The sequence below is a fragment of the Haliotis rubra genome, unplaced genomic scaffold (genome assembly GCF_003918875.1).
Source record: "Haliotis rubra isolate DU_JTF1 unplaced genomic scaffold, ASM391887v1 Scf483, whole genome shotgun sequence".
Classification (NCBI taxonomy): Eukaryota; Metazoa; Mollusca; class Gastropoda; order Lepetellida; family Haliotidae; genus Haliotis; species Haliotis rubra.
In genome coordinates this window covers 16407-40753 of record NW_025767172.1, presented here as the reverse complement: position 1 = coordinate 40753, position 24347 = coordinate 16407, and the positions used below count along the sequence as shown (strand labels likewise).

Here is a 24347-nt window from a genome sequence, read left to right as displayed (position 1 = left end):
CACGCCAGTATGTGTATTGAAGTATGGGTCAGGGAATCCAGTGATCGATGGTATGAGCACCTATCCACACCGTCAGGGTACATACTCGACGAAACACAATTAACAACGTCCCGAGCTTGGCTAATTGATTGTTACGACCAGATGGGACCTATTACAACATGGAATGACCCAGATGGGACGGGTTTTAGAGTACAATACGTTACAAGCATAAGACGTTCTCAATCAATTTATCAGAAAATCAGGGAAGAACAATGTTCAAAGGCGTTGTTAGCCCAGTTAAAGAAACAAACACTGTAATGTGAAAACAATGGAGAACATGGGATATTTGCATTCGCCCACAGGAATTTGTATTAATTAGTCACGAGCCTGGGGCAAATTTTGACTTCTAATCTGAAAATGGATTAAGTTCAAAGATTAATACGTTGTGAAAAATATTAACCCTAGTTGTGGGAACTGAACCGAGAAAGGCAAGTAAACTAAACAAAATACAACTTTGTTGCGATTATGAGTGTTCCTCAAACATTTAGTCCATTTCCGAGAGATTGTGTGGGTGAGTTGGGTTTTACGCAGATTTTAACAATATACACAGCTGGGGACACCTGAGATGGGCTTGATACATTGTGCCCATTGGGGGAATCGAACCCGGGTTTTCAGCGTGACGAGCGAACGCCTTAGCTAGGCTATCCCACCGCCCCCATTTCCGAGAGACAAAGTCACAATAGTCAAAGTGTATTTTAAGTCAATTTCCGCACGAAAAATATGCATAGCACCTGTAGGAAGTATTTAAATGTCCAAGTGAAATTTCTGAAATTACACGTTCCGTTGTCAGTTTGCAAAACACGGAAATACTCCGGACCGCGGTCTGTAGCTATTAGAGGAGCGGTAGTTGCTTTGGCTGCCACTTGTATGCCTCGTTAATCTGTTTTGTGACTTTTAGCCATTTGCGAAAATAACAATAGGCCTATTCCATAATTTTTAAACATATGAAATGCCCTTTGATCTAGACATGTAAAAATATTAAATAGCAGTTAACAACCTATAAGTTGTACTTTACCACCATCCTGTCTTCATACAGTAAAAGATTATAATGTAAGTTTTTTAAATGTATCAGGTGAGACTTCGAAATAAACAATCTGTCTGTATAAATCGCTAGATGACTACCTGTGCGGCATCAATCCCCTGTGGAGACACCTCAATCCGCCGTCAACGATTTTACTGATAAGCTGACATATTAATGAATATAGGCAACACGGTAAACGGCTGAGCAGACAGGCGAAGGCGATGATAAAACCCGAGGCGGAAGTAATCAGAATGGGCGCCGCCTTGTCCGCTTAACATGCGTAGTAACCATTTCGCCACAGCGAGGGAATCCCCCAAATGATTTTTAGTTTGGGGAACGGGTTTCGTCTCTCATTTTTGTTATCCTGTTTTACGCTATTTCGTACTAATTTTGGGTCAAGCATCTGCAATTGAGCATGCCCTAAAGTATTAACATATGGAAATACACTGAGTTCACTTGCCTTTTATTGGGCTGTGTCCCATATTATATGCAAAAGCAAACCCACTACATACATACATACAGCCGATATCCGATATTTGTATAGCGCCGATATCCAGCTCTGCTGCTCAAAGGCGCTTTGTTTTTTCCCTCGATCACTGGATGTCAATCTCAACGGCACGTCGTATTATCAATCTCAACTCCCTGGGGATCATACAACTCTTGCAGCCACTAGGCGCACCGAGTTAGTGTGGCTTTACCATCCTTACGAGGTACCCATTCACAGCTGGGTAGACTGGGACACATAGTCACAGTACTTTGTCCAAGTTTACTGCACGTTGCTGTACCCGCAACTGGGTGTTTGCACGTATTCATGTGGCCACCATCTGGTCATATACCAAAGGATTCGTGGGTTCTTTTAAGTGCACAGGGTTCCGTACTATACACTAGGGGTTGTGACAACACTGAGAGAGTCAGCACACAAAGTTGACTCCAAGGTGTTTACACCCGGTCACAGGTGGGCTCGATCCCGTCTCCTCAAGCTCGCTGGATCACTAGCCTGGCGCACCACATACGTAACAATTAATGTGCATAAACTCAAAACAAAGCGGTGTAAAACTAAACTCACTCACGCTAAAAAGGTGCTGCTGTACAGTAGTTAACGTCTGTTTACATAGGGATATAAAGTAGAGATACATTGTAAGGTACGCATTCAGATTGAAATAATCGTGAGGTCGTGGACAAGTTGGAATGTGCGTGAAAAAATTTCAGGTAGATTGTGACACACTATACTATTTAGTATACGCAAGAGCAAAAGAAACGTGTACTTTTTTAGCCACACAGAGAAAACACCCTTACTTTGTGTTGAGCAGTTCAGGTGGATTGGCCAAAATACCTATTTTGAGTTAGTGTGAGTGAGTTAGTTGGGTTTTATGCCACTTTCAGCAATATTCCAGCAATCTCACGCCCGGAGACACCAGAAATGGGTTTCACACATTGTACCCAAGTGGGCAATCGAACCCGTGCCTTCGGCAAGACGAGCGAACCCTTTAACCCCTAGGCCTCGATTTTCGAAGCTCTCTTAGCACTAAGATAGTCGTAAGTTAATGTTAATGTATGACAATTACGACTATCTTAGCGCTAAGAGAGCTTTGAAAATCGAGGCCCAGGGCTATACCCCTTTTTTAACGCCTCATCTGGTCGAACGCAATGACTTTACTGGAAACGTGTATACGTTGTTTTAGACATTTTAATATTTACACACATCAAATGCATATATCTTAGTTACCATGAAATATTTTAGATTACACTTTTACTGCATGACGAAGGAATTCAGTAAAAGTGTTGTAAAGCCTACATACTAAGTGCGGCAGATTTTTAGCTGTGAGTGAAATGAAGTAGATCAGTCAGTTGGCACGAGACAATGTTTGAACAATAAATGCTGCAGCTGTCAACTATTAATTGATGTTGTTATTGGTGAGGGTGTTAAATAGATAGACATCACGATAGCCCAAAGCAGCGTCTACTTGCCAGCGTCCTTTACCAGATCATACCGATGGTATATATTTATTTTATTAGGATGACGAATTACAAACACAGCACCCAGAGATTGAAAATTATCGGAATAACAGAAAAAGACAAATTCCGTGTATTTATCGTATTTTTCATCGCCTCTAATCCGAGTGTAATTACCCTTTGTGATTTTGATAGCCTTTTTAAGTTCTTAATTTGGGCAGATTTGTCAAACAATTTATTAAATGGCTAAAGTATTTGGATATTTTGTTATTGGGAGAATCACATTCTGCACACGAATGAACACATGTAGAACAATGTTACCATACAGACTATAGTAAATTACACGTGATTAAGGTTGGGGGCTAATTCCATGTATTTGATATATGTGTGATTATGTGAATATATATATGTACATCATGTATATTCTTTTAAGATAAATGTCCTAAAAGACATGAATTGAAAAAATTGTATAAATGTCTTGTCTGTCGTTCATGGGTATCTAGTTTGACCCAACACCTGTTGTTTCAGGGGGTTATCACGCTTGACTGGTTCACCAACGCCATATAATAATGGGAAGATCCCAACTCCGCATTATCAGCCTTTGAGTTTTACGATTAAATGTTAAGATATCATTACAATGCTTAACGCCACGTTGTCAATGGTTCACGCTGTCAATTTACGTTATAAAGAGAAAGTGGAAAGTTTTACTGAAGCTTAATGAAAATGGAAAAAAAAGTATGCATATGTTGACGTTTCTGTAATATCTTTGATTGTTTATTGTTTAACACCACACATGTGTCAACCAAGTCAGTGGACCTGACCACCCAATCCTGCGTGGTGTTGCTGGAGACCAATTTTAACCGGGACCTTCACGGGTCGTAATGTAACGTAACGTGATGTTAACGCTATACCAGGAAGCGTTCATAAAATTATTTCAGAAGTCGGCAATTTACTTATCATGAATAATTATGTTACTTTGTTGTCTTAAGAATACTATGTTTTACACTCTGTATGTGTGTGGGCCATCGCTACGCCAAGAACTCCACAAACCAAGGACGAGACTCAATCCCCAATTACAGCCGTCTGATTTCATTTAAGACCGATGAATTGCTCACTAACACAAAATCTAATAACTACAACAAAACCAAAGTTTGCACAGTCACATGAAATCAAAGGGGGCCACTTGCTGGTAGAACAGCCAGGTGTGTGAGTTGCACGTGTGAAATTAAAGTTTCGCTACACACGCTTGTTGACTACCTGGCTGTGGTCCAGCAAGTGGTCCCCCCTTGTAAAACATAACAAAAAGTGACTCAAAATAATGATCGTTTGTAAAACAACTTTTTTATTCGTGTGTCAAAAATTATGAGACAAATCATCAGAGTTGGTCTGTCGATTTCATGTCACCGTGCAAAATTTGGGTTGTTGCAATTATTACATTTTGTTACCGTGGACTGGTTGTTGCTTTTGTTATTGTTTTTCTCCCGTGAGTACCCGGATGATATCCCAAAATTCTTGCCTGGTTCGTGACCTCTGCTGCGCCACCCGCATGCGCAATTGAAGGTATTAGTATAGATTGATCAACAAAGATGAAATCGTTTTTACTCGATAATATTTCCATCTTCATTATTATGATAACAATTGAAAACATTTTGAAGTTTAACCATCTGCCAGTGGTAAAAATGGTTAGGACTAAAAAATAACAAAGTCAAGGTACGTCTTTATATTTTGTCTTATAATCCTAATTAGTTTATTTTCATATTAAATTTTGAAAGTGATCTGCTTATACGTATGGTGAATTTGACTGTAATATCTTGACATTTTATAAACTGCCATCCTGAATCATATTTCACACACACGCCCTAAGTGCGACCTCGTGTATGTTCTGTCGGTCTACTCCAATTTGTGAGAACTCCCAATTGTGAGACTCCCAGTTGTGAGACATTGGAGTAGCTAATTAACAAAGAAAATACACCATACTCCCCTATCGGTGTCCTCCCATTTGTGAGAACTCCCAGTTGTGAGACACATTAATTAATGGTTCAGTGCACACAGGTGGTGCTTCCCCATCCCTACGATGAAAGTGGGAACAGCCCTGTTGCTGAAGAGTACCCGCAGGAGGCATAGTTCATTAATGAGTTAATTAACACAGAAGACATTGTTTGCTGAAGAGCATTTATTGTTTTCAATAGATACTGAATTACTGAAAAAGATTATCCTGAACTGGTGATATATTCTACTTGTTAAAGGCCTGCCATAATGGTGATCGGAAAAAGCAGTCAAAGGTTAATAAATACATTTGGATTAATTATAGTTACAACAGTTATTGCTAGATTTTTCAAACACGTAAATCTGAGTAGGTAAATTAATTTCTCTTTCAAATGATCACGAAGTTACCTACACAAAGTGTTCATTTTTTAAAGCCATTTATCTGAGTAGGTTAATTACTTTATCTTTTAGAGTTTCATTAAGTTACCTCCGCAAGCTTCAGTTAAATAGCTAATCTATAATTAGCTGGGGTTAATCCATTCTATCAGATAGGGGAGTAAGGTGTGTTTTCTTCGCTAAGTACTTACTCCACTGTCTCACAACTAGGAGTCTCACAACTGGGAGTTCTCACAAATGGGAGTAGACCCCCCTATCTGATAGAATGGATTAACCCCAGCTCATTAGGGATTAGGGGCAGCCAGGTGTACGCGGAGCACGTGCACAAGTGCCGACAAAGTTATTGAATCATTTACCTGTGCTGTGCTGTCTCCATCCTTTCTCGCACAACTTTGTCAAACTTTTAATGACAGTTTGTTAAACAACTTTTTTATTTTTAGGACATAAATTCGGCAAAAAGATCACAGAGTTGGTCTGATGTTTTGATTATGATCAGTGTTTCATCAGTATTATATGTTTAGTAATTTTCGAGTTAGATTGCAATTCATCGGTCCGATTTTGAGCCAAACGGACTATATAATGAACTATGCCTCCTGTGGGTATTCTTCAACGACAGGGCTGTTCCCACTTTCATTGTAGGGATGTAGAAGCACCACCTATGTGCACTCAACCATTAATCAATGTCTCACAACTGGGAGTCTCATTACACTTCACGGCGAAAAAAAATGATTCTGTTGAATGCTACAACGTCTCCTGGCGTTCTTTGTTACCGCCAGGAGACGATTGCGTCTTGTGCCTGTTTTGCCACTATGTGAAACTTGTATTAAAATACCACTGATATAGCTACGAGACAACTCGTAGTGACAAATTTGGCCAGACATTGATACTCCGAGTATACTCGTGGTGACAATCACCGTGTTAAGCACCAGAATCTGAACTTCACTGAGAAATAGTATATATAAGCACACCCATGTAAACGCTGTGATACTGTATTAATGTTTATAAAGGCCGCTGCAAAGTCAGCGTCTAAATAACGTAAAGTCGGAGATGTTTATCATATGTGTTGGCAATTAATGGCAGTTAGTAAATGCAGAGCTGTATCATCCCAATAACATTTTTTTTTGTTCTAGATCTTTCATATGTGTGATAATCCTTTTATGTTTTTGCTTATATTTTATACATTTTATGCACACCTTGTCTAGTGTGTCTCAATGGCCATTTGGCCTGGTGTTTATATATGTTATGTTTTACCACTGCCTTTTTAATTGCAATGTATATTCACGTGACACAAAAATAAACAATTTTGTCTGTCTTGTCTTTTGCCTGTCTGTATGTGCATGAGTCAGAAGCTCCCGAGCTACTTGTTGACCAATCACCGTGTTTATACTGGACACACCCACGGTGCATAAACTCATGGTGGTGCAGTTACGCACATACTAATTGTTGTCAACTACCTTACATACATCGGACTTGTGCCAGAGACTACTATGATTAACATAAACAGAAACTGTATCAGGTGAAGGCAGCATTTCATTGGCTGTTATTTGAACCTTGTCTGCTGGTTCTAACCTGTCCGGTATTGCAGACGCGAGACGCAGCCAAAAAGTGCCAAACCAATAGTATTCGTGTGAAAAAGATATACTGAATTAAGTTCATATTTTCATTTTTAGATATTACATCACATCGACACAAAGGAATTGTATTCCATATGTTGTCAGAACAGTTTGAGAAAAGATACATCATTGAAGGGTTGAAAGGTTATGGAGGGTTTTAAAAACCCACCCAAATGCAAAAAATATAATAAGAAGAAAACTAAATAAATACATAAAAAACAAAAAAAACAAAGACAAAATAAACTCCCAAAAGAAATTCAAAGGAGGGATAACGGGTAATAATTGTATTCGTTACTTTCACATTGTGTATTTGCCGAATCTCAACGCTGATTGGTCAGACGAGGTACGACGTCACAATGCAATGTAGGCTGAAAACAATGCATTCATGATAATGACGTCATCATAAGATAAGTTATTATAAGGGTAATGCTATTTTTGAGGGCAATATCATTTGCAGAAGCCCGAGATCTTCCATTAACTGAAAAAACCCGAGGGCTTCTGCAAATGATAATGCCCTCAAACATAGCATTACCGTTATTATTGCTAAAATACATGGAATTTGTGTTGAAAAGAAACAGGAAACAATGAAGGAATTTGACTATAAGTTTACTCAAAACCAACGTCTGAGGGGCTTGACTGACATGAATTGTCCTCGCGATCTGCAAACAATCATTAAACTATATGCAGTTAAATGTAAACATTTGAGTAATTTCGAATTTCGTTTCAGTGTGTTTTTAATCATAGTTAATGCAGTTAGTTTTAATCATAATAGCATAACTCACAGCAGGCGAGACAGTGCTCAGACGGCCGGGCCTAATCTGTATTACAGACACTTGATTAAGTTGTCTCCGTCTCTGACATGCATGTATGTATTTGTAAATGGCGTTATTTCGTTGTTGATTAGTTATTTCCCTGTACTTTGATCAATTAGAAATAAGAAATTAGCATAGTTTAATGATTATAACGAGTGCATGTACACGAATTACATAGGAATATTCTAAGGCTGTCAGTGTCATCTTGAACAAAAGGAAGGCTCCTTGGGCAAGAAAACAATTCTCTCCAATTTTGACAAGGTAAGCACAACATATGGAAGAAGCTGCCACTGTTGTAACGGAAGCATTTATCCGTGACATAAGATTCTGATACTGAAACATGTACATATAATACACAAGTGATATAAACATGCAAATTAAAAACTTTCAGAGTTTTACGATCTAATTGGTAATGCTCCAATCAAATGATAAACAGAATTCAGAACAAGTGTTTCTTAATATTGGAAATGCCAACCTCGTCCATCAAGCTGTAGTTGCTTCTGCAGAAGCACCACAAATACTGATTAACTGAGACTCGGGAATATTTCCCATATAAAAAATACATTCGTGATGAATCCTCTCTACACAGAGATGCATTTCTGGATTGAGACTAGTGTTAATTTATATCAATATCCTAGATTTTATTTAAAATTAAAAACACCACTATAATTTTGCTACTGATGCAAATGTTATAGCTCTTATTAGTCTACAATACTTATACTTGTTGAAATTTTCTTTTATTTAAGACACCATTCATCTCTGACATCAGTGAATCCCAATTTATCAGGATGACGTTTAAAAACTGATGGCATCTGGGCAGCAGCATCTTCAAAATGAAGGTATTCACTGATTAACTCAATTATTAAAGAATCTGCATTGTTTTATGCTGTGTTTAATGTTTAAGGAACATTGTGGAGAATGAAATTTTGGCCTTTGGATTGTGGAGGATATTTACACAGGGGTGGAAATAATCCATTGCCCGACGCCCGAGTCCAGTGTTTTTTTCTGTCAGGCAAGCAAATTTGTATATCACACTGTACCGGTGTCCAGTTGATATTCCAATGTTAATTATGTTGTTTATTTAAAAAATCAACAAGAAAACGGCCGGTATAGTGGAAAAATTATCAGGGCAAGTGATTTTACATGTGCCACTGTACCGGAGTACACTAGCAATTTTAAAGTTATTTCCACCCCTGTTACAATGGTCCAACTTTTACAAGAAGAGGGTTGAAGAATCTGCAGTTATTGTGAAAGTACTGTGAAACTGTGAAATTCTAATGAGTGCGAAGTCCTATCCTGCCACCTTTTAGCATTATAGGTATATGCTGGTGATATTGCTGAACTTTATAGCCACAGTAGTAGCATAGCTTGTGTATTGCTGCATTTTCAGTGATATTGCTGAATTAAGGAATATGAGAAGCTCATATAGTGTATATGGTCCAAAGCTTATTCAGGAAATTCTCAATTTTCAAGAATGTTTCCATGGCTGGATATAACAGATGTCATGTTGGCCCAATACCCGGCCATTTCTGTTGTAAATGAAATTGACTTCAGCATATTTATATTTTATATTTCTGGCCCAACAACAGTATGACATTTTACCATTACATACGCAAGTTTATGTAGCTTTACTGCAATTTCAGTATGCTATTCCAAAACAGGTCCTTATAGTTCTGTAAATGTGACTCCAACAATGTTGTCTCTGAAACATGCCTCCTACTGAGTACTGACCCATCTCCAAAGATTGCTGTTATGGAAAGTTTCATGCAAAAGTTTTGTATACAGTTCTTATATTGTTTTCCAATAAATATTGTCTTCTGACCCCTGAAGATCTTGGGTAGAACTGATCTTCAGTAACCCATGCTTGTCATAAGAGGCGACTAACTGGATCAGGTGGTCAGACTCGCTGACTTGGTTGTCACGTGTCATCGTATCCCAGTTGCGTAGATCGATGCTTATGCTGTTGATCACTGGATAGTCTGGTCCAGATTCGATTATTTACTGACTGCCTCCATATAGCTGGAATATTGCTGAGTGTGGCATAAAACTAAACTCACTCACTCACTAATATTGTCTTCTGCTAAATCTTCTAAATCTTGACCTATATATGACTTATCTGATCTTACATAATATGCTATAAAATATAGATAATGACAGAGCATTACGGCTCACTTATTGTTTTTATTTGTTTAGATATAGCCACTTTTCGGTTACATATGAGTACTGGATTTGTCAATGTATCAACGTTCATGTACATGACTTTAGCATCGTGGTTACAAGTAGAGAATTCATTAATTGTGTTTTGAGTTCTGAGTTACAGTACTAGTAATTGCTATCGGTAAATGTTGTGAGGTAAATATTAAATTACAGGAAAATTAGAAAATGTGAGAAGACCTTTCTCTGTATTTACAATTTGTGAAATAATATACAATGCATTCATCAAAATGTAGCGACTAGCTGTCTTAGCTGTCTTACCTTTTCTGTCTCCCATTTACCTTTGCTTTCATTGTTAACAACTTTTCTTTGATAATGTGCATTTTTATGAAACATTCAAATATGTAACATTATGAAACATTCAAATACTATCCATAAACTATAGGGTTAGATATCACAGTCCAGAAAAATCATATGTACACTAGTTCAAACGTCAATTCTCGTTCACCAGTGAATTGTTTACCTCATCTGGACAGCATTGTTAAAATCACTCAAATTTATTGTGACTTAAGGCCAGAATGACATCACACTATTCATATGCTGTAAGTGTCTGTAAGCATGGAAAGTGATGATATACCAATATGTTGTATGTTGTGAGCATGGCACCATTAACTGGTTATCTGGGCATCATTTCATCATCTTAAAGTCACATAATACACATACATTCTGGGTATGTTACAGCCACTGTCAGACAGTTGTAAACAAAAGACAAGCATGTATCATTCTAAATGTTTAGGCATAGTTATACTAGTAACAGACATTATCCTTGGTTGTACATATTACCAACATTATAATTATTAACTAAAATAGAAAGGTCTGTACTACTCTTTCTCTCTCTTTAATACAACCCAGGGGTGGAAATAACGTTAAAATTGCTAGTGTACTCCGGTTCAGTGGCACATGTATAATCACTTGCCCTGAGAATTTTTCCACTATACCGGCCGTTTTCTTGTTGATTTTTTAAATAAACAACATAATTAGTATTGGAAAGTCAACTGGACACCGGTACAGTGTGATATACAAATTTGCTTGCCTGACAGAAAAAAACACTGGACTCGTGCGTCGGGCAATGGGTTATTTCCACCCCTGCAACCCACACAGACCTTGCTTGCACTGTTACACTTTCTAGCTTATCCTATGCTTATTTTATTGTGAGGTAAGGAATTATGATTATGTCGCTGAAAGCTAGTTGAAACTTTCTATTGTAGCCACAGAACCATCAGAAACAAGACAGGATGGGACTCAAAGGTTCCAAAATCAACTGGCTTCCTTACCTGCCAACACTGAAGTGGTCACAAGTTTGTCATCGTTTTACAATGTACACAACTTTATTGCTATTCATGCAGTATGTGGAAATCCACATGGGGAAGAATCGCCTGGAAGAACAGATGATGATGATGATGATGATGATGATGATGACTTTAACAGTGACCCGAATTATGGATTCAGTGACTTAGCTTCCCAGGAACATGGCAGTTATAACAGTGGTCCCTCAAGTGACATCAGATTGAATGACAATCTGGACTTGTCACAACTGGATGCTGGTGATGGAGTGATGGGATGCATGGGTGTAGGGAGGGGATGCACGGGTGCAGAGTTGTGCACTTCTGGGAGATACAACCAAGGTCCAAGCAGCTTGCCTGAGGGTGCGGAGTATTGTATGACAGGTGAAGCAAATGAACAGACAGGATTGAAGACAGCAGCTCCATCACGTTTAGCTGAAGAACATCGGGAGGCACAGCAGGTTAGTTTGTATTTGTGTGGTGTTGTGTTTGATGTCATTGTCAGCAGTATAATGTGTTTGTGTGGTGTTGTGTTTAATGTTATTGTCAGCAGTATAATGAATTTGTGTGGTGTTGTGTTTGATGTCATTGTCAGCAGTATAATGTGTTTGTGTGGTGTTGTGTTTGATGTCATTGTCAGCAGTATAATGTGTTTGTGTGGTGTTGTGTTTAATGTCATTGTCAGCAGTATAATGTGTTTGTGTGGTGTTGTGTTTAATGCCATTGTCAGCAGCATTTACTGCAGCTTTCTAAAAATATCAAGCCTAGCAGAAACACTGCTGACTGAACAAATGCCTAACATGACTAAACTTGGTCGCATAAAATGACATGCGGTCGACCAAGCCACAAAGGCTGACCTCTAAATCCAATTCAGTGACCCCCCTTAAAAAATCATCTCCCCCCCCCAAAAAAACCAAACAAACAAAACAAAACAAAACAAAACAAAACAAACAAAACAAAAAAAACCCCCAAAAACCAAACCATAAAATATGAACGGTCCCTAATTAGCTTTATTGTATTACAGCATCCTGCCCCAAACTGTGGCGAGTACTTTCCACTTCAAACCAACTCGTCCGGCTACATAACAGAAGCAATCAGCGCTGCCAATCTAAGAGGTGAGGGATCAGTGAGAGGTGAAAGAGTGAGGGAGCAAGTTGGGTTTCACATCTCTTTTGGCAATATTCCAGCAATATCACGGCGGGAGGCACCAGAAATGGGCTTCTCACATCGTACCTATGTGGGGAGTAGAACAACAACCTAAAGATTTAGAAAAATGAGCATGTTTTGAGAGTATTTATTGCGTAGTGGTGAAATGCATTCAAGAAAAAAACACTTTGAGTCAATCAATCACAAATATTTTATAAGTAACAAAGTCAATGGTATTTTTATAATTGTCTTTGTTTCAGATCAGCAGAATAGGTTTCGTCCAATACTGGAGGCCTTTCTTGAATCATTGCAAACTAACCGAAAAAATAACCAGCAGACAACAGGGCAACAGGTGGAAGACGTTGATGAGATTCCATCAACTGTGGCTACTGCCGATCAGTCTCCAGCCCCACCCCGTAGTCATACCCCAGCATCTGCACTGGCTGTAGTAGTAGCAGCGGGGAGCAACAGGGATGAAGAAGACGATGAAGTAGCTGGGTGTGATGGAGAGTTGAGAGATGATGATGAATTTGCTCTTAGTGATGAAGAGTTGACCGAAGCCATGAAGTAGCTGGGAGTAATGAAGAGTTGGGACAAGATAGTACAGATTATTAAATGTATGTTGTTTAATATTGAAAACTGAGAGTCATATTGAACAAGGTATAACAAAAAATTTCAAATGTTAATGAGTGAGTGAGTAAGTGAGTGAGTGAGCGAGTTTAGTTTTACGCCACTTTTAGCAATATTCCAGCAATATCACTGCAAGGGGACACCAGATGTTAATGAATTGTGGTCTGTTTACCTGTATGACAACAATGTAAAGGTATGTTAACCAGTTTCATTGTATTTTGCCCTGATAGCATAAGACTTCTATACGGGTATAGCTCAATTTTAGTCATGTGTGAAGCCCATTTCTGGTGTCCCCCGCCGTGATGTTGCTGGAATATTACTAAAAGCGGCGTAAAACCAAACTCAATCAGTCAGTCAGTCAATTTTAGTCAGGATTTCGAAGGTATTTTATTCTGTGAGCATCATGCTTGTATTCAGTATTCTGGGATATCTGTCTTAAGTCAACCAGCATAGTTACAGCAAGCAATTATATCTAAATTCTATCATAGTAGGAATAATTGTATTTCATGTTGGTTTAATAGATAAGGAGTTCCATGTTGTTAAAGACAAATAAAGTCCAATCAGTAGGACTGCACGGTAACCATTATGGCAGCATACCTGTGACTTTCAAATGATATGTCTTGCAATATGTTTTCTGAGAACCAATATTCTGGGTAAAAATACATATGAAGTTATTATCTCTAAAGTTTAAATTACAATCTACACAGACTTTCATTCACAAAGGATGTTTTCCTTTGTAATTTGTTGACAATATGACATACCTTAATGCTATAAATTGTATAAAAATGAAAATAGAATCCTTAACGATCCAACTGATCAGAACATGTTATTATAGCATCTGCATGTACAATCAGTGTCGCTTCAACACTTCAGTTCCCAATATATCGCGATATATATCGCAATGCAGGGTACCTGAATTGCAATAGATCACAATACATATCGCAATGCAGGGTACCTGAATTGCAATAGATCACAATACATATCGCAATGCAGGGTACCTGAATCGCAATAGATCGCAATACAATTTATCTTACCTCATATAAACATGTATCAATGTACCCTGCTTACAAGCAAGTAACACTTTCTATGTTACCCGTGCGGAATGCCTAACTGTGGGAATTCATTTGGTACTTGGTGTTAGTAGTGTTTTGGCTGTTGTCGGTATTGGCTAATTGCCTAACTCTGGTACTCCTTATTATGATCCGATACCCCTGCTTCAAACAGTTCAAATTAACATTGACGTGCTCGGTAAGATAAATAAATAACAATAAATAAATAAATAAATTGTTCACTGGTCCCTTGGGGCCCATGGCTTGATGTACCCTTTATACTTACTTATGTTGATAAACCCATGTCCCCCTTGTAACCAGTGAACAACTTATAATGTATGCCATTCCACAACACAGTCGGTACCAAGTTGGCCACTTCCACTTACCTATGATAACTATGTGTCATTCTTATCTCACTTTTGAGTGTATCAATTAACACAGCATTCCATGGGCAACATATCTTTGTAATCATTGTTGTGTTTTCACACGACAAATATGTGTTATCTCAAAGCATCATTTTGCTGCAGTCATGACTGAAAATCAAGCTATAAAAATTAAGAATTTGACCAGTTCTACATGGTTATTGTCTGTTTGCTAAACATTCACAAATCAATGATGAGTTGAAAACATTCCAATTTCTCACCAACAGGTTATCAAACATGAACCAGCTTCCAAACTGTTTTTCTCAGTATTCCTAAAAAGACCTGTTAGAATTTGCAAACATGTGTTAGCAAACTTATGCTAGCTGTGTGGGCTGCCTGTTGAGCTATTCCTGGTTTTGTTGTTGAATAGTTTTACAAAGGAGCAATGATTGTCTGGTCATGAGCTGCACATGCAGTTATGTCTGACATCATAACTACCCTTGCATCATCAGTGACCTGGTAATGCTATGAATACTATTGGGGTTTAGATAGAAGTTTTAAGAAATAAGATGACTATATGTTAGGCCTTTTTTCATGTTCTTACTTATACTGTCATAATACGTTTCATGTTAAGGGAAATGAATGTGAACAACAGAAACAATAGTAACGCATAAGTCTGAAGTAGACTTGACATTTATAAATGAATAATACATGTTAAGAACAAGTAAACATGACTTAGATGGATATATCAAACTGGACTAAACATGTCAATGTTGACATGACCTATCAAAGTAGACCTCACAAAACATCTAAGAAGCCGTATCAAAGTAAACATAACAAAACATTATTAAAGTAAACATAACAAAACATTATTAAAGTAAACATAACAAATCATTATCAAAACATAACAAAACATTATCAAAGTAGACATAACAAATCATTATCAAAGTAAACATAACAAAACATTATCAAAGTAAACATAACAAAACATTATTAAAGTAAACATAACAAATCAGTATCAAAACATAACAAAACATTATCAACGTAGACATAACAAATCATTATCACAGTAAACATAACAAAACATTAAAGTAAACATAACAAAACATCAAAGTAGACATAACAAATCATTATTAAAGTAGACATAACAAAACATTATTAAAGTAGACATAACAAATCATTAGCAAAGTAGACATAACAAAACATTAAAGTAGACATAACAAAACATCAAAGTAAACATAACAAAACATTATAAAAGTAGACATAACAAAACATTATTGAAGTAAATGTAACAAGACATTTAAAGTAGACATAAAAAAACATTATTAAAGTAAATGTAACAAATCATTATCAAAACATAACAAAGCATTATCAAAGTAGACATAACAAATCATTATCAAAACATAACAAAACATTATCAAAGTAGACATAACAAAACATTATTAGAGTAGACATAACAAAACATTCAAGTAAATGTAACAAATCATTATTAAAGTAAACATAAATCATTATCAAAACATAACAAATAATTATCAAAGTAGACATAACAAAACATTATTAAAGTAGACATAACAAAACATCAAAGTAGACATAACAAAACATTAAAGTAGACATAACAAAACATTATCAAAGTAAACATAACAAAACATTATTAAAGTAAACAACAAATCATTATCAAAACATAACAAAACATTATCAAAGTAGACATAACAAATCATTATCACAGTAAACATAACAAAACATTATAAGAGTAAACATAACAAAACATTATTAAAGTAGACATAACAAAACATTATTAAAGTAGACATAACAAAACATTAAAGTAGACATAACAAAACATTATCAAAGTAAACATAACAAAACATTATTAAAGTAGACATAACAAAACATTATTAAAGTAAATGTAACAAATCATTATCAAAACAACAAAACATTATCAAAGTAGACATAACAAATCATTATCAAAACATTATCAAAGTAGACATAACAAAACATTATCAAAGTAGACATAACAAAACATTATCAAAGTAGATGTAACAAAACATTATTAAAGTAAATGTAACAAATCATTATCAAAACATAACAAAACATTATCAAAGTAGACATAACAAATCATTATCAAAACATAACAAAACATTATCAAAGTAGACATAACAAAACATTATTAAAGTAGACATAACAAAACATTATTAAAGTAGACATAACAAATCATTATCAAAGTAGACATAACAAAACATTATTAAAGGAAACATAACAAATCATTATTAAAGTAGACATGACATATCAAAGTAAACATAACAAAACATCAAAGTAAGCATAGCTTAAAACAGACATTATATATCAAGTTAGACAAAATCTATCAAACCAGTGTATGAGAAGGTTGATTATGGTTGCTTCTTCCATGTGACAATCCATATATGTAACTGTAATATAAAGAATTGCATTGCAAAACAACATTAATTTTGTTGGGGAAAGGGGTTGCACAACTTCTTCTACTCTTGATGCACACATGGGAATCAGTTTGTTTTCTGAGCCATTTTGCTTTAAGCTTTTGCATACATGCATGTGTATTTTTTTCATTGTGTTGTGGATTACATGCATAACAACACGTAACCTGCTCTCTATCCATGACTGCAGGTAAGTGTTTTGCGTGTTGAGGTATTTGCTCTGTTGATGATCAGTTCATCATGTTCACCATCAACAGTCCCTGTATTGTTGGACTGATGGTGTTCATAGTTTCAGTACAATGGTCATCAGATCATAGAATATAAATGAAGTAATATTTATTAATCTAATTATTCATGTTTCTATGAACATGGAACCATGTTAATGCATGCAATTTTGTATGATTCTGAACTCGAAGCTGTCCATGATGCTGCCAATGCTAATGTCAGAGGAAGCAAAATATTTGTTCACAGTTCTGACTTTGTGACAGGATTTGTCAAATCTCGACAAACAAGAGACAGACAGCCAAAAAATATATTTTAAAAAGTTTAAAAGTTTTCTTACTTATTGTGTAGCTTGTAAAATTTTTGTAAAATTGTGTTGTTTGGTAATTTTATTTAAAGGTCACATGCAACGTAAAACACGACTTTGCAGATTCTGATACCTTTCGGTATGGACTTACTGAAACAAATAATCAAAAATGCAAATTCAACTTATAAAGTTGAAAAATAACACGATGAAAAAAACCTCGCGAAATCATAGTTCAAATGATTCACTAATTTTCCCCCAGCGTTTGGGGGGGAATTCAAGTGGTTTCAACAGCTGGGCTGGGCTCATAGCACATGCGCAGTGAAATAGGTTCGCGCAACTTGGAAGCGGGTTGTCCGGTGAATACTCGGTGAAGGCTTTGGTGTGAGCTATTTTTCCACTGTTTTGTTGATATCTCACTCGTGCAAGCTTTTTATATGTTATGACAGTAAATTAACTGTTTATATAATTTCATTTGTCTATTTCACCACACGTTCTTCTTACCGAGTCACTTTCTCAGTTCGATACTTAAAAGCAATGTCATTATTTAGCGTTGACAGAATTTCTAACTGTAATATAGATATGTCGGTGTCACAGACAAAACTCAATGTCTTGTTTTATTGACACCTGTGTGTCTGCCTGCCTGTCTGCTAATAACAATATTCAATACACAACTGCGATCACTCACCACATGCAATTTGAAGTTAACACCAATCAGGCTATACACCATAAATAAAATGCATTGATTTATGGCCCGAGTTCGGTCGCTGTCACATTATGTAATTACACAGACAGGCAGGTGTGATACTTGAACACATGACATGTTATGAAGTCTGTTGATTGCAAAATGTTATACCAAAAAAAATGAGCATGTATTTACAAAACCCAACATCTCTATATATATACACACACTATGAGCCGTGAGGGCATCTGCAAATGAACCAGCCGTTACACTTGAGTGCACACCTGCCTGCTCTGACTGGGTTCGGTATCCCGGCTGCTTCCTTACTTGGGAAGTAAACCCAAGTACACAATATTGCACTTTTAATTTGCAATTGTACGCTTATAATTTTGTCTGTATGTTTTTTCATCACCAGCAATGTATATTATATGTCATGAATAAGTGATAATTGTGTTTTAATTATGTTTGATATTTTGGTTGCATGTGACCTTTAAATACATATTTGAGTGTGCATGGGTAAGATTATTTTCTTTTGTTGCATTGGGGCATAAATTCCCACAGCAGCAGGGAAAACTACGACAAAAAACATTTGATTACTTCTTGACAGAATGAAAATTCAGGGTAGATAAGAGATGAGACAAAAATAGAAGATGGACAGCCTGAGCTTAAACAACAACTTACCTGTTTTGTGGACTGTTAGCACCTGAATTAGTTTGAGTTGTCACAAATAGATTACTTTCAGAGCATGGATGATATTCCTTCCTATTACCAGCATGGGATAATTTCCACACAATATTACACAAGTGAAATGAAAAGGTATACACTATTGTTGTATTATATTGATATATGCTTGTTATTTGATTCTATGTAGTTTTGTACATACTCAGCACGCTCAATGCAATTACTGACTAGATTGTGAAATTCACATTGACTGTAAATCATCAGCTGATAACCTGTTGTAGATTGTGAAATTCACATTGACTGTAAATCATCAGCTGATAACCTGTTGTAGATTGTGAAATTCACATTGACTGTAAATCATCAGCTGATAACCTGTTGTAGATTGTGAAATTCACATTGACTGTAAATCATCAGCTGATAACCTGTTGTAGATTGTGAAATTCACATTGACTGTAAATCATCAGCTGATAACCTGTTGTAGATTGTGAAATTCACATTGACTGTAAATCATCAGCTGATAACCTGTTGTAGATTGTGAAATCCACATTGACTGTAAATCATCAGCTGATAACCTGTTGTAGATTGTGAAATCAACGTTCACTGTAAATCATCAGCTGATAACCTGTTGTAGATTGTGAAATCCACATTGACTGTAAATCATCAGCTGATAACCTGTTGTAGATTGTGAAATCCACATTGACTGTAAATCATCAGCTGATAACCTGTTGTAGATTGTGAAATCCACATTGACTGTAAATCAATAACTGATAACCTGTTGTAGATTGTGAAATCCACATTGACTGTAAATCATCAGCTGATAACCTGTTGTAGATTGTGAAATTCACATTGACTGTAAATCATCAGCTGATAACCTGTTGTAGATTGTGAAATTCACATTGACTGTAAATCATCAGCTGATAACCTGTTGTAGATTGTGAAATCCACGTTCACTGTAAATCATCAGCTGATAACCTGTTGTAGATTGTGAAATTCATATTGACTGTAAATCATCAGCTGATAACCTGTTGTAGATTGTGAAATCCACATTGACTGTAAATCATCACCTGATAACCTGTTGTAGATTGTGAAATTCACATTGACTGTAAATCATCAGCTGATAACCTGTTTTAGATTGTGAAATTCACATTGACTGTAAATCATCAGCTGATAACCTGTTGTAGATTGTGAAATCCACGTTCACTGTAAATCATCAGCTGATAACCTGTTGTAGATTGTGAAATTCACATTGACTGTAAATCATCAGCTGATAACCTGTTGTAGATTGTGAAATCCACATTGACTGTAAATCATCAGCTGATAACCTGTTGTAGATTGTGAAATCCACATTGACTGTAAATCAATAACTGATAACCTGTTGTCGACAGAAATTCACATTGACTGTAAATCATCAGCTGATAACCTGTTGTAGATTGTGAAATCCACATTGACTGTAAATCATCAGCTGATAACCTGTTGTAGATTGTGAAATCCACATTGACTGTAAATCATCAGCTGATAACCTGTTGTAGATTGTGAAATTCACATTGACTGTAAATCATCAGCTGATAACCTGTTTTAGATTGTGAAATTCACGTTCACTGTAAATCATCAGCTGATAACCTGTTGTAGATTGTGAAATTCATATTGACTGTAAAATCATCAGCTGATAACCTGTTGTAGATTGTGAAATCCACATTGACTGTAAATCATCAGCTGATAACCTGTTGTAGATTTTGAAATTCACATTGACTGTAAATCATCAGCTGATAACCTGTTGTAGATTGTGAAATTCACATTGACTGTAAATCATCAGCTGATAACCTGTTGTAGATTGTGAAATTCACATTGACTGTAAATCATCAGCTGATAACCTGTTGTAGATTGTGAAATCCACGTTCACTGTAAATCATCAGCTGATAACCTGTTGTAGATTGTGAAATTCATATTGACTGTAAATCATCAGCTGATAACCTGTTGTAGATTGTGAAATCCACATTGACTGTAAATCATCAGCTGATAACCTGTTGTAGATTGTGAAATCCATTATTGACTGTAAATCAATAACTGATAACCTGTTGTAGATTGTGAAATTCACATTGACTGTAAATCATCAGCTGATAACCTGTTGTAGATTGTGAAATCCACATTGACTGTAAATCATCAGCTGATAACCTGTTGTAGATTGTGAAATCCACATTGACTGTAAATCATCAGCTGATAACCTGTTGTAGATTGTGAAATCCACATTGACTGTAAATCATCAGCTGATAACCTGTTGTAGATTGTGAAATCCACATTGACTGTAAATCAATAACTGATAACCTGTTGTAGATTGTGAAATTCATATTGACTGTAAAATCATCAGCTGATAACCTGTTGTAGATTGTGAAATCCACATTGACTGTAAATCATCAGCTGATAACCTGTTGTAGATTGTGAAATCCACATTGACTGTAAATCATCAGCTGATAACCTGTTGTAGATTGTGAAATCCACATTGACTGTAAATCATCAGCTGATAACCTGTTGTAGATTGTGAAATCCACATTGACTGTAAATCAATAACTGATAACCTGTTGTAGATTGTGAAATTCATATTGACTGTAAATCATCAGCTGATAACCTGTTGTAGATTGTGAAATCCACATTGACTGTAAATCATCAGCTGATAACCCATTGTAGATTGTGAAATTCACATTGACTGTAAATCATCAGCTGATAACCTGTTGTAGATTGTGAAATCCACATTGACTGTAAATCATCAGCTGATAACCTGTTGTAGATTGTGAAATCCACATTGACTGTAAATCATCAGCTGATAACCTGTTGTAGATTGTGAAATCCACATTGACTGTAAATCAATAACTGATAACCTGTTGTCGATTGTGAAATTCACATTGACTGTAAATCATCAGCTGATAACCTGTTGTAGATTGTGAAATCCACATTGACTGTAAATTATCAGCTGATAACCTGTTGTAGATTGTGAAATTCACATTGACTGTAAATCATCAGCTGATAACCTGTTGTAGATTGTGAAATTCACATTGACTGTAAATCATCAGCTGATAACCTGTTGTAGATTGTGAAATTCACATTGACTGTAAATCATCAGCTGATAACCTGTTGTAGATTGTGAAATCCACGTTCACTGTAAATCATCAGCTGATAACCTGTTGTAGATTGTGAAATTCATATTGACTGTAAATCATCAGCTGATAACCTGTTGTAGATTGTGAAATCCACATTGACTGTAAATCATCAGCTGATAACCTGTTGTAGATTGCGAAATCCACATTGACTGTAAATCAATAACTGATAACCTGTTGTCGATTGTGAAATTCACATTGACTGTAAATCATCAGCTGATAACCTGTTGTAGATTGTGAAATCCACGTTGACTGTAAATCATCAGCTGATAACCTGTTGTAGATTGTGAAATCCATTATTGACTGTAAATCATCAGCTGATAACCTGTTGTAGATTGTGAAATCCACATTGACTGTAAATCATCAGCTGATAACCTGTTGTAGATTGTGAAATCCATTGACTGTAAAATCAATAACTGATAACCTGTTGTAGATTGTGAAATTCACATTGACTGTAAATCATCAGCTGATAACCTGTTGTAGATTGTGAAATCCATGTTCACTGTAAATCAATAACTGATAACCTGTTGTAGATTGTGAAATTCACATTCACTGTAAATCATCAAACTGATAACCTGGCTAGCTATTCTCGAAACGTTCATGGCCCTACAAACTTCTTAAGCCCATTCTTAACACATTGGCTACTATCGAAGTTAAGAATTCTTAAGGCTACAATCGTTTCGAGAATAAGGGCCCTGTTGTAGATTGTGAAAATCACCTTGACTGTAAATCATCAGCTGATAACCTGTTGGATATTGTGAAATTGACATCGACTGTAAAGAACGTTTTAAAACAGTACTGTTTGGAAAAAGATATCTTTTGAATTTACTAACACTGTTCAATAATCATACTTTCTAAAACACTGTTTAAAATATTTGTCTTAAGAATGTTACGTTTTAAAACAGTGTTGAAAATATTTGTCTTAAGAATGTTACGTTTTAAAACACTGTTGAAAATATTTGTCTTAAGAATGTTACGTTTTAAAACACTGTTGAAAATATTTGTCTTAAGAATGTTACGTTTTAAAACACTGTTGAAAATATTTGTCTTAAGAATGTTACATTTTAAAAACACTGTTTGGAAATATTTGTCTTAAGAATGTTACGTTTTAAAACACTGTTTGGAAATATTTGTCTTAAGAATGTTACGTTTTAAAACACTGTTTGGAAATATTTGTCTTAGGAATGTTACTTTTAAACACTGGAAATATTTGTCTTAAGAATCTTACTTTTTAAACACTGTTGAATAATCGTACTTTTAAAACCCTGTTGGAAATATTTGTAGTACTGTTATCAGTGTATGAAATAAGCCAAAACTCAGCCAGACATCAGGGCCGGTAACTTCAAAATGTTACCAGCCCCAAATGGATTTAACCCCACCAAATATGGTGTATTTACTCAGATGTATGGAACATCTAAAAAATTACCAGACCATCGGGCTGGCTAGCTGTAAATTTAGACCGTCCGTCAGAAATCTACACCGTCTCGGGCGGTCTGACAGGCTTTATTTCATACACTGCTGTTATATCAAAATCTGTGCCTTCCTGATACTACTGTATCAACTGTATATACAGATCTAGTTTTCATCAATAGTGCTTTTGTGTCTATATGTTCTTTTAGTATCAATTTTAGATTACCTGAACCTGTGTGATGGTTGTGAACAAAATTGGGATGTTGACGTTATTTGTTTTGTGTCATTTGTATGTTATATTAATAAAATTTAGGTGGTGGGTAGATAGACATTGTTGCACACCTGTATATGTGACTTGTTGCACACCTGTATATGTGATACAGAGTCATTATCCCTCTGATCTTGGGACCAGACAAACTTCTTCAATGGCCTTTTGTATTATTTTTATATTCATTTACACATATATTTATTATACAATAAAATCTTGTAAGACACAACAAGATACTTTTCCTGTAGTTATTTTACATTACTGAGTCAGTGAACAAGTTTGGAACACGTCATCTCACCGTGTGTCAGCGTACTGTCAGAGGAGTGAGTGAATGAGTTTAGTTTTAGGCTGCACTCAGCAATATTCCAGCTGCATGGCGGCAGTTAGTAAATAATCGAGTCTGGACCAGACAATCCAGTGATCAACCGCATGAGCTTCGATCCTCACGACTGGGAACCGATGACATGTGTCAACCAAGTCATACCTCGATCCCGTTAGTCGCCTATTACGACAGGCATGGGTTGCTCAAGATCAATTCTAACACGGATCTTCACGGGCTTCTACTGCAGGAACAAAGAGACACAATGTCATAGATTGTTGATAAAATGTACTTATTCATTCATTGTTAATCAAGTTGATATATGTTTGAACACAACTGGGGTGATAGGTTAGACTAGTGG

At 36.1% G+C, this 24347-nt stretch overlaps 1 protein-coding gene across 3 annotated transcripts; it reads left to right on the top strand.

Moving 5' to 3' along the window:
* The first annotated feature begins 7792 nt into the window (after nt 1-7792).
* On the top strand, nt 7793-13532 carry LOC124291155. Of its 3 annotated transcripts, XM_046728079.1 has the most exons (6): nt 7793-7873; nt 8567-8659; nt 11243-11394; nt 11428-11778; nt 12342-12432; nt 12724-13532. In XM_046728079.1, exons 2-6 carry the CDS (start codon nt 8626-8628, stop codon nt 13032-13034), a joined length of 939 nt encoding a protein of 312 aa, XP_046584035.1. In that variant the 5' UTR covers nt 7793-7873; nt 8567-8625; the 3' UTR covers nt 13035-13532. The 3 variants fall into 3 exon arrangements, with proteins under 3 accessions (XP_046584035.1, XP_046584033.1, XP_046584034.1); XM_046728077.1 differs by having other exon boundaries at nt 11243-11778; XM_046728078.1 differs by having other exon boundaries at nt 7805-8081; nt 11243-11778.
* Nucleotides 13533-24347: the final 10815 nt, after the last annotated feature.